General features: G+C 45.4%; 1 protein-coding gene across 1 annotated transcript; it reads right to left on the bottom strand.

Moving 5' to 3' along the window:
- Window positions 1-4,392: 4,392 nt before the first annotated feature.
- On the bottom strand, window positions 4,393-10,505 carry SARC_05199 (hypothetical protein). Its single transcript, XM_014300953.1, has 11 exons — window positions 10,032-10,505; window positions 9,681-9,790; window positions 9,330-9,443; window positions 8,603-8,793; window positions 7,894-8,096; window positions 7,036-7,148; window positions 6,463-6,600; window positions 6,089-6,161; window positions 5,545-5,633; window positions 5,166-5,230; window positions 4,393-4,862 (listed from the first exon to the last, which is right to left on the bottom strand). The coding sequence occupies exons 1-11, from the start codon at window positions 10,246-10,248 to the stop codon at window positions 4,745-4,747; spliced, it is 1,431 nt and encodes a 476-aa protein (XP_014156428.1). The 5' UTR covers window positions 10,249-10,505; the 3' UTR covers window positions 4,393-4,744.
- Window positions 10,506-12,387: the final 1,882 nt, after the last annotated feature.

Below are 12,387 nucleotides of genomic sequence, written 5' to 3'. Positions count from 1 at the left end.
AGAACGAAGCCAGTCGTAGCTGTCTGCAGGAGAAGCACCGACCACAACGCCACCAGATTGCCAGCTGCTGGTATGACTTTATATCTTGTCCAATCAATCCCACAATCTAGAACCCTAAAACCTTAAAACCCAAAAACCCAATAAGTCGTACGCTACGCTTATCGCAGAGAAACCATTCCTGCCACCACACAATTCTGAGTTCGTTGCGGATATGTGTGTGATGTGTGTGTACACGTGTGATGTGCGTAAACGTTTTCACTGGTTGCTGCAGTCTGTATTTTCTTGTCTGTGGCGCGAGGCCAACGGACAGTGCATTTGTGCGAGGGGTGAGCTTCCTTAGTTGAAAGACGCACTGCGACCATCTGAGCCTCTGATTTGTAACACCTAAACCCAATACGTTTACACACACAGGGACTTCATTGCCAATCTGGAAACAAAGCTGCCGTTCATCTTCCTCTATAGTTGGCCAGACGACAGTTATGCGCTGATGACGGTTGGATGTGACGCATGACACCCAGTCAATTTATAGATGACTCATGGATGCGACATGTGACATTCAATCTATTTATAGATGACTCATGGATGCGACATGTGACATTCAATCTATTTATAGATGACTCATGGATGCGACATGTGACACACAGTCTATTTATAGATGACTAATGGATGCGACATGTGACACCTAGTCTATTTATAGATAACTCATGGATTCGACATGTGACACCCAGTCTATTTATAGATGACTCATGGATGCGACATGTGACACCCAGTCTATTTATAGATGACTCAATGATGCGACATGTGACACTCAGTCTATTTATAGATGACTGTTGAATGTGACACATGACACCCAGTCTATTTATAGATGACTCATGGATACAATATGTGACGCAGAGTCTAATCAATAGCTCGCTCTTTGGGTGTACCACGTGACACCTGGACTATTTATAGACGTCCCTTGATGGAGACATGTTACACCTGGGTTATTTATAGACGTCCCTTGACGGAGACACGTGACATCTGGGCTATTTATAGACGCCCCTTGACGGAGACACGTAACACCTGGGCTATTTATAGACGTCCCTTGACGGAGACACGTGACACCTGGGCTATTTATAGACGTCCCTTGATGGACACACGTGACATCAGTCTATAGATGACTTTCGGATGTACACTACCATCACATCGCCAGTGCGATCTACAATCCCCTGCGCTGCTTAGATCCCCTTTTAAATTCGTGCCCATATTTCACGACTGGCTCTGCCATCCCTCGGCGACTGCCCTGACACGCCGCCAGCTCAGTAGGACGCATCTATACACTACTTTCTCTGTGTGACATATCTACATACCGATACAAGGCCCATCATTTGGCACTGCCAATAGCCGAAAAGAATCTCTCCTGTCTGTGCGTGTCTGCGTTTGTTGTGGGATGCATGGTGCAATGAAACGGAATGAAACGGAATGAACTGGATGTGATGTGTCCTGCAAGCACACACACCATAAACCACTCACCCGCCATACGCAGGCTCAGCTGTGCACACAGAGCTACTCATCGGACGAGGGAGAGAAGGTACAACACCGCAAGCGCACCAATGACGAAGGCTGTACCATGCTAAGACAGTCTTGTATACCCAATACTCTACCGTGCAAGGGCTGTATCGTATGGCAGGTATCCCAGTGCACGCCAGGTAGGTATGGCAGTATGCCGGTGGAACGGGGCCAAGCTTATACCCGTGTTTGCCGACACACAAGTGCGAGTTAGCAAAAAAGTGTGTGGTTGTAGGCCTACACCCTAAAACCCAAAACCCAAAGCAAACAAGTATTCAGTGCAACAAGTGTGTGGTTGTAGGCGTGGGGCCTGGCACTCTGCGGTGCGGACCTCGTGCGTATCCGTTCGAGTTACTGGTCGGCTCAACCGTCTCCATTTGCCTGACACACACACACATACACAGAGAGAGAGCGAGAGAAATTGCCGTCGCGATAGTCTGTTAGGGCCACTGTGGTGTAGAAGGGACACGGTGTGGATATCACGTAGTACTACTGTGCCCCGCCACCCCCCCCCCCCCCAACCACACACAACACACTCACTCACTCACAAAACACAACACACAACTTACACAACACACTCACGCACACAGACAAGGAAACATTAGACCCTAAAACCTCCCAGAAACCAGTGAAGAATCTACGGCGCAGCCCTGATAGCGATCTAGGCGCATTTGTTAGTCCCGTCTCCTTGCTATTAAAGGCCCCCAACTGACCTGGCATTCAGATGGTCAGACTCCGATGGTCAGACTCCGATAAATTATTCCTACCTACCACTGCAACCGCATCAGGTGTATTCGTAGACGCCCTGAAGCTCTTGCATAGGCCGACAGATACATTGTGCGTATGCCGATAGATACATTGTGCATATGCCGAGAGATACGTTGTGCATATGCCGATAGATACATTGTGCATATGCCGATAGATACGTTGTGCATATGCCGATAGATACGTTGTGCATATGCCGATAGATACGTTGTGCATATGCCGATGGATACGTTGTGCATTTGCCGTAGATACATTGTGCAAATGCCGATAGATACGTTGTGCATATGCCAAGAGATACGTTGTGCATATGCCGATAGATACATTGTGCATATGCCGATAGATACATAGTGCATATGCCGATAAATACGTTGTGCATATGCCGATAGATACATAGTGCATATACCGATAGATACGTTGTGCATATGCCGATAGATACGTTGTGCATATGCCGATGGATACGTTGTGCATATGTCGATAGACGTTGTGCACATGCCGATAGATACGTCGTGCATATGCCAATGGATACGTTGTGCATATGCCTATAGATACGTTGTGCGTGTGGCCGACGTTCTTATGAGATCGCGTACAACCCACCGGTACCTACAACGCTTCCACAAGTGCTCAGAATAAGAAATACCCTGCCTTGAGATGCTGCTTGTCCCTGTATCACCGGTCCTACTGAATTGCTCAGACACAGCACACGACCTGACGTGAAGAACCCAGTAGATACCAGACCGTGTGGTACGGATTAGTACGCACGAGCACATGTGCGCAACTCCCTCGTATGGCCATGCATGTCCATCAGAGCTTAGTTGCCATGGCAACCGCGGGCGGTAGGGATGCTCTGTCCCGCCAAGCAAAAGAAGCCGCAGGCTATGATACACTCGATAGACTGACACCGATACAGGCTATTACAGACCATGCCCCCCGAGGAGATACCACCCCAGACACTCACTGCGACTGTATAGGAGAGGGTACAGACACACGAGCGATTGCTTTAGTAACAGCTGCGTGTCCCCATCCCAGCCCTGTGGGACAAGGCGTGTACATCGCATATAGGATGACCCTGTACAACGCATGTAGGATGACCCTGTACACCACATGTAGGATGACCTTGTACAATGCATGTAGGATGACCCTGTACACCGCATGTAGGATGACCTTGTACAATGCATGTAGGATGACCCTGTACAACGCATATAGGATGACCCTGTACAACGCATGTAGGATGACCCTGTACAACGCATGTAGGATGACCTTATACAACGCATGTACGTTGGCCTTGTACATCGCATGTAGGATGACCTTGTTGCTGGCGTGAGCCCTACTGTCTTGAAAGTTGACTTAACAGACCGTTCAACAAAGCGCCACTAAGCAAACCACACTCCGCGTAGGCCAATGTCTTCTAGCACCTGATCTATTTAGACAGACAACCACCAGTGAAGTCACTTGTAGGTACGAATAGCACTTCAGCGGTTTTAGAGTTTAGGGTTTTAGATAGCACTTCTGCAGTGGTTGAAGACCCTCTCATTTTGTTGTGAGCCAGTGTACTAGGTATGTCAGACAGACCACCGATACAGCGGACGATGATGGAAACACGGACTTACATTTAATCACGTGTAGATACTTGTGTACCAAAGGATCGCCAGTCCATCATAATTGATTTGCCCGACCTGACCAAGCTTCTCCAAGAGCTGGAAAAGGCTGAAAGGGTCTGAAACACAGATACACGAACACAAATCAGATATTCATGGTGGTGTGCTTGTGATTCTATGAATTGTTCAATGCATTGAACCAAGTGTGTAAGTCATTCAACCAAGTGTGTACGTGGATGCAGGAAAGCTTTGAGAAGTAGTCTTAAGTATATTCTACAATATTATTAGGGGTGTGTAGGGAAGGGTGTACAAGGGTAGTACTTGCATATGCAGCTCACTTTATTAGGGGTTACTTGTGTATAAAGATAGTGCTTGCTTGTTCAGCTGAACCAAGGGTACGCGTTTTTCAATACGGGCTTGTAAGTCCTTGGCTTAGCATCCCACTTTCTCCGATTATCGTCCCCTGATAGAGCCAGCTAATTATATTTCAATTCCAACACTGTGTAGCAACTCAGGTGACTGTCGTGCTACACATGCACTGTTCGTCACCGCTTCAAAGCCTGAGCATTTGCAATCTTCGAGGCGCAGACATAGGAAGCTCAGTCTGAAAGGTTTAGGCAAATCACACGCAACGAGCTTATCGTAAATCCTTATCTTTATTTTTGTATGTGACAACTGCACCTTCATATACTTATTAAACTAAATAATCCACGCCCACACATTGCCCAGCAGACGCGTATGTGCATTTGCGCGTACAATTTGGCACAGGCCATCTAACCATGTGAACGCATATATGCTGCTACTATCAATGCCCTTGGACACTTGTGCAGTGACCTTTACGTGGTCATCTCCGGTGAACGGCCCATCTTGACGAGCAAGTCATAGTGCTTTCCCAAAGCTTCCGCCAAACCTCCAGATGTGTTATATGGGACGTTGAACTCCTTGCATGTACGCCTGCAATCGGAATGGAAGAGAGTGAATAAATTGTTCTAGTCAGGTTTTAGGGGTTTAGGTTAGTTTGCGATGACAAAGAGTCGGTACCTACACGGTCCAAATGAGAGCGAAACAAATAGTTCAACCAATGCTAGTCAGCTGAGACACCAATAACTCAAACCAATGATCGTCAGTTTCAATACCAACAGCCACGCGCCTATCTAACAAAGGAGCATTCATACTGAACTCGTTCATCGAAAGGGCGTTCTGCGGAGTGACTGAGCTAAACCTAAAACAAAATGAACAATACATATATATGTATACCTTGTCAATTCGCCGAGCGCTTGGTAGTGGCTGTGATGAACGGACGGGAACAGGTGATGCTCAATCTGTGGCAAACACAGGGAAGGTGGTTAAGCTGGGCTTGAAGGGCTGTTGTGAGCAATACATTGACAACAAATGGTATTGGTGTAGAATACATCGTACCGTGTGGTCGTCACGATATATATATATAAATGATCTCGTGTCAAACCGATCACACAAGGTAGGTAAATCAGTATCTGCGCCAAACTAACCACCAAAGTCAAGCGCTGAAGCACTATATAGCACAGCATTTGACAATTTAAATTCGAAGACGTTTGACATAACAGCTTTATCAACTAACATCAGGACATACACGTTATAGGTTGGTGCAAATACGTACCTGCATATTCAGGCCACCTGAGGAGTTCAGCCACAGTGGGCTGCCCACGCCATAGTTGTGAGATGTACGCACTTGATGTGCGCCCCAATCTGTTGACATAACGGTACAAGGATGAGATGTGGAGCAATCAGTAGGTATGTCACACATAGGGTTTTATACTGGGACAAGTGTTGGTGGAGGTATGTGCGTCCCAGTCCAGCTTCACAGAACGGCTTATCTCGCAACTAGTTTACTATGAGTAATCCGTCACATGTCATAGACAGGCCACACAATTTGAGTGCTTGCGAATACCAACATAGACTCAGCTCACAGTTTTAGTTCCAGCAGGTTTTTTATCAGGTACGTAGAAAAGACACTGTATAGTCTTATAACATTCAGAGTTAGAGTTTTTATAAGCATGAGACACGATGTAAAGACTATAGATAGTCTTATAGAATCAGACATGCAACAAAGGCCATATGTAGTCTTGTGTCATCAGATAGACAGCAAAGGTCATATAGTCTTGTAATATCAGACAACGTAACACAGCTCCTTTTGCCCATACCTGTGCCTGATAGCTCTGAGGTCGGCTGCTGCGCATTTAAGTCCACAGACACCTGCTCAACGCTGGTCTCCACCTAATTATGAGTTATGCCACGGATACATTAGGAATGTGCATATACAAGGGGGTTGCTTGTGGTACATGTATGCGTGCCAAGTTCCATTTACTGCACACAAAATATCAAATGTACAGTTATACATGTGTGGGCTTACATGCGCGGAGAGCTTCACAACACACCACTCACGAAAGGTATTCATACACCTTTAGGATTTGGAGTTTTAGTTCCATAGAACGATTAGACCCAACCCATACACCAGACACGTATAATCCTTTCCAGACCAAGGCTCGGCCTGCACACGATAGAGGATACAACTTACCTCGTGATTGACCACGAACTGTAGCACAAACGGTAGACTGGCGAAGACTTCATTGAGCAACACAATACCCATTGCGTGAGAGAAGGGCAGGGACACGAACGGCAGCACCCATCTGTGCGCTATGTGGAATATATACACCTGCAATGGGGGTAGGTGCAATGATTTGGGTGAGACCGAGTCTTCAAGTGAGAGTTGCTATATTGCGAGCGTGTGTGTATATATCTTTTGAGTATGTACAGATGCAGTGTGTGTGTCTCCTAAATCAGAAGGTCCCGCACGTGTACACGTGGCTTTCTGATATCGGAAGAGTCGCAGCACAGTTTCTCGATCCAGCATTCAATGTATGAATCGAGATCATGGCTAACACCAATGGCGGCGCGTCTCTACAGCAAAGAATCCCAGCTACACGTCTTACAACCCAAGCCATACCAAAAGTTACTAAGCCACTACACCAGAGCGTTTCCGTCTATGAGTACCATGCACCTAGCCATGCACATACATTATCTTCTAATCATGCACATAGTCACAGTCTCGTCTAGCCATGGCCATACAAAGCATCGTCCAACCGCTTACCCCGTACGTCTCCTCCCAGTCAATAGTGCTCCAGTGTGACACCTGTGTGGTGCCCTCGTAGTAGTGACCGATTGCCAGCTTGACCACATCCGACAATGTCCAGAACATGATAGCTGCACAGTCGTGAACGTATTTGATTAGTACGCCATCAACGTGCGTGCATGTGTGGATAGCATTCAAACGCATTGGGACAATGAGCGGTATCTACAAGGTACAGCTTATAAACGCCCGTTTCTTGGTCAGGCGCGTGCATTAGGGGAGTAGATTCAGGGAGGGTGATGCCAAAACCATACCAAAATACAAGGGCTCTATGTAGTATCGATGGCCAAATAGCCCCATAAAATTAGTCGGAGACTTGTTCCTAGTAAAATGGGTAGAGTACACTCGCTCAGTAACACCACACTGGACATGCGTTTTCGGGAATGGTTTTAGACACCCCGTTACAATACATAATATTAAATTTTCAATCTGAAACTTGTTCTCTACTAGAATGAACAACTGGCCGTACACACGAATGCTTTAACAGCGGTCCGGTGCAGAAGTTCGGAACTGCCGAGACACTCGGGGCTTTGGGACTAAACATGTGACTGATTGTACACTTACTGTTACTCTAGTTGACTCAGACATTGAAGCAGCTGCAGGAATTTTGAACCCGCCGAATGCGCCATACACCGATCACATGCACACATGTATGCTCGGCTGTTAATGGCTTACCTCGTGCTCAGGCATACGAATGAACCTATTCACAATCAAAGCACCTTCGCAACAAACAAGGCGGACGTATAGCACCCCCTGGCACCTCCACCCAAACCCTAAAACCACTTGATTTGAACATAGACGGACATACATAGGACTTACTCAGACAGTAGAATACCCAGATGTATAGGTGCTGGAACGCGTGCCACGACCGGCGGGGTAGTTCAGGTAGCACACGCTTCATGGGGTACATGGTATCATCATCCACGGGTGTGATGTTGGTGGAGACATGATGAGCCACCACGTGCTTAGCAGTCCACTGTGAGGGACTGCTGCCGGCAAATGCCATAGATATGCGATACATCCTGAACGGGAGACGGTGGGAAGCGGCTTGCTGGTGAGTAAGTGAACGTAAGGTTGGGGGGTTGCACATGTCCTCATGTCGTCGAAGTGTTTTCCTCTCCGGCAAAGAGAGGTGGGAGGTGTCAAATACCGGTTCACTCCCACGTGGTGGCCCATGGCGGACGAGTGTCTTTCCGTTTGTCTGCGCAACTGTTTCGTTGACTTGCATAACAGACACAATCAGATATGCACGGGCCAACACCTCGCCGAAAACTTGCAGATCACAGTTGTGGCCCACGTGTGAAGACACTATACAGAGTACCCCAGACACCACCCCGAAGCGCCAGGATCTCACATGGTGATTGTAGATACGATATAATCCGCAACCGCAAGAAGTAACATCGATCCACGAGACGTAAGCACTACACAGACAATAGCTTTGAACATATGTACATACAAGAAAGGACAACGTGTATTCGACGAGACTTGAGCCTTCTACTGAACATATCGTATATAACACGGTCCTTACCATTGATTCATCGTGGGGTTGTACGACCAGGCATAGTGTGATGACGCATGACAATCGCGCACAATTATCATCGCTCTCAGGAAGCCGTGTAGTGCTGCGGCCCAGAACACTCCCTGGTAAAACCCGTAATAAGCCAGCACAAACAGAAGCGTGATAGTCGCCACGCCTACGGTTTTATGGAATATACCAGCCTAGTTTATGATATTAAAGGAAATTAAAGGTTAAAATGTGAGAAATCGTAGAGGTATCCTGATGACACAGAGAGTAGAAGACTTAGGATTTGCACACCTACCCACTATCGCATGTGGTACAACATCCTACCAAGGATTTGCCAAGACTAAAAGCTCGCTCCAAAACAGCTTGCATTTTCCCGGGATAATTTCAAAGTTGTGATCCAGAGTATCTGCCTCTAATCAGAGACATGGCGTGAACGCGCTGGTGGCTTGCCCAAGTGAAAGTGGTAAGCTCGAATATCAAATTTACATAGATAAGCAAAACACACTCCACAATACGACAGCCAACCATATGTCGTAGAGTTATGCGAAGCCTTAGCATTACCATACAAACTTTCATATCGTGCAAAGATGTCTCGCAAGTACAAACCCAGTACTGCTTCTACATCCTGTTATCAATATAATACAATACCCAAGAGTGCACTGGTACTAGCAAATGACTGAAAAAAGGTCACAAATGTCACCAACGTCAATATGTAAAATCCGAAGCATACCTTGGTTCCCGACTTTGTTTTCCGGAAATGCTCTGCAGCTCTTCGTTTGAGTGTGCGGTAAAAGCCATCGTCTTTGAAAGTGAATTGTACCATCTCAGGAGCCAGTTGTAGCACCTGAGTTTGAGATATAATGTGGTGGGGAATCTGGCTGAGAACTCTACTTAAAAGTTAAAAACAGAAGAAATTCTTGCTCCACCTGTGACTCCACTTGAATGTACCCCACTTTAACAGGAACAGAATCGAAGATAAAAACTCGAGATAGAAATGTTTGACATCGTGCAAAAAAATGCTTCTTGACGAGCACGATGGGGCCAATGAATCAAGTCAATCAAACACGTTCATAAAGCTTACATTGCTACCATCTCCCAGAGAGCCTTCTTTATCGAGGGCGTACTTGGCCAGTAGTTTGTCGGATGGCAAAAATGTGTGATACGACTCGAAGAGTTCAGTACAGTCACGCCCTGCACACGTGCAGAAAGCAATCAATGAGAACTTGAAATGTCAATTGTTGCTTATTTGAACACCTGCACCTTTGTAAATCTGCATGATATATTATATTCAATACCATCGTCAACAGGTGTTATAAACTGACCTCTCCACAGAAACGTTGCGTTAGCTGCAACATATCAAACTGAGCCTATCAAAATACTTTTCGATCCCTCAACAAATATCTGACTACTAAAATGAGCAGCAAATTAGTACCTTGTCCGATCAAGATGGCTTTTTCGCCTCCGGGATGTCTTTTAACGAAGTCTGTGAAATCGTAGGCTTTACCATGTAGATACCACACATTCGGATTCAATGTGCTTGGCTGCGATGGGTCAGCTATGCAGGGACCTTTCTTTTGTACTGTACTGTCGCAGTTATCAGTCTCGTCCATCAGGGTAGGATCGTGAGACAAGCGCTCTCGGGGTACCATTTTGCCGGCACACAAATAATACTTTATTTTAGCGCTAAGTGTATGTTTAGTGTTTGTAAGGTACACTATCGTATTCGATATTCAAACTGAAGGTTTTTCACTAATCAAGTTGGATGATTATAACTCTTTACAATAAGTTCATTTTGTTAATATACATACCGCGGCAATTTGTATGTCACGCATGCTTTCGTCTGTCATCAATAAGTCACAAGTCACAAGTCACAAGTCACAAGTCACAAGTCACAAGTCACAAGTCACAAGTCACAAGTCACAAGTCACAAGTCACAAGTCCTACAAGAGTTGTTTTTGGTGTATTTTAATAATATTAAATGTCGGGGAATAAAACCTGTTGTGCGCGGCGGCCTCGGCGGCTCGGTCTCGAAACTTTCGAAGGCTCGATGTCGTAGGTCCGTAGGACCGTTGTCGGGTTGTCGGCCTGTATATAGTATTTATTTACTTCACCTCTTTCTTTGTGAAATTCTGTGCCTCTCCCCTCATATGTATGGCCTGATGAAGATGATGTTGCGATAGAATTCGATTGCACAACCAATCATATTGATCATAAATGGAATTTGTATGCTGACAACATCATCAAGTTTTGGCGGGCTCCGTACTTTTCTCAGCTGGTTTTAAGCTCAACTAGGTTTTTCCCACTCTGCTACTTTGTCAGTAAATCAGTTTCGTTTTTCCGCAGTGTGAGCTTGTTGGCCTTGTTGTGACTTGTGAGTGGGACTGATTATGATGATGCGCTGTGAGCAGTGAGAGTAGAGTATTTTAACGTGAGCCGAGTGACTGAGTGTCTGAGACTGATGGATATGAGAGGTCGTGAGGAGTGGACGGAGTGGAATATTTCTCCAGCAGGAGTCGAAGGACTCAGGGATCAGGAGTCTTGGAGACTCGGACTCTCGCACTTCGTAGAGTCTGGTCTCTGAGACTCTGACTCTCTAAATAGTATTTAATAATAACCTGCACCCTGGTCACTTGTGGGGGTGGGAATTTAAATTTTTTGAGTGCCAAGTGCCAACGTCCTACTGCCTACTCTAGAGCTGGCCTCAAGTCCTCAACTAGCTACAGTAGATATCGAGATCCCGTTGCTCCTCAGACCTCAATTGTCTATGTAAATATGTAGCAGAGTCTCGACCTCTGATTATTTGATTTTGTTTTTAAAAAAGAACTGTCTTACTGGCTGTGGTCTGTAGGCTGCAGCCTGTAGGCTGTGGCTGGAGGAATTTTAACAGATGCACACCATCTATTGGACCGCAAGATGTCTGGCTAAAGTATCCACCATCAGAATTGGACTTTTTAAAAGTTTTGGCGCGCGTAAAAACTGCCCACTGCCTGACTGCCAACAGTGCCAAATGCCAACTGCACAGTACACTACACTCGACAGTCTACTACAGTGAGTACAATTGTTTTATTATATATATAAAACATTTTTTTTCAAATGTTCAATTTGAAGGCTATGAAATATTTTATATATATTTACTTCATAGTTTATAATTACATATGTAGCCCTATAAAAAATACATAGAGCTATGCATACTACATAGCCCTCTTGTATTATTCAGAGGGCTATGCATACTATTCATAAATACTAGGTGCTTTTTGTCTCACTGCTACGTATCACACATAAGTCCGACCAACTTAAGAACAGGTAGACAGTGATCGTATGGGCCAATAGATGTATGCAGCACACACTATTAACAGAAGGGACTTTTAGCTAGTGTTCTATCATAGCCTTCTAAATGAAACAAGGCTATGGTTCTATAGGATTTTTGGAGTGAGGTTGGTGAATATTATGAGCTCACTGAGTACGACAGGCATATATTTGTCATAGAGTTTCAAATAGATGCAAAGTGTTATGGATGCACAGTGTGCCTGTCTACAAATAGTGTCAAGGAGCAAACATGATCAACAGGTGGCAATATCTGAAATTCTTACAAGTTCATTGTAGATGGTGAACTTACTTTAATCAGTTTGGCAATATTTAAACTTGCCGATATAGGCAGCGCTTGACACAAAGGTGAGATGCAAATGTCGTCGAGGATTCTAAGTATAAAATACCAGAGACAGACAAAAGGCCAGCATGTCTAATACTTTTACACTAAATAGAGCACAAGATCCGCCCCACGATTTACC

This window comes from Sphaeroforma arctica, assembly GCF_001186125.1.
Source record: "Sphaeroforma arctica JP610 unplaced genomic scaffold supercont1.323, whole genome shotgun sequence".
Lineage (NCBI taxonomy): Eukaryota > Ichthyosporea > Ichthyophonida > Sphaeroforma > Sphaeroforma arctica.
Note: the sequence above shows the minus strand (reverse complement) of the source record. Positions and strands in the feature narration are given on the sequence as shown.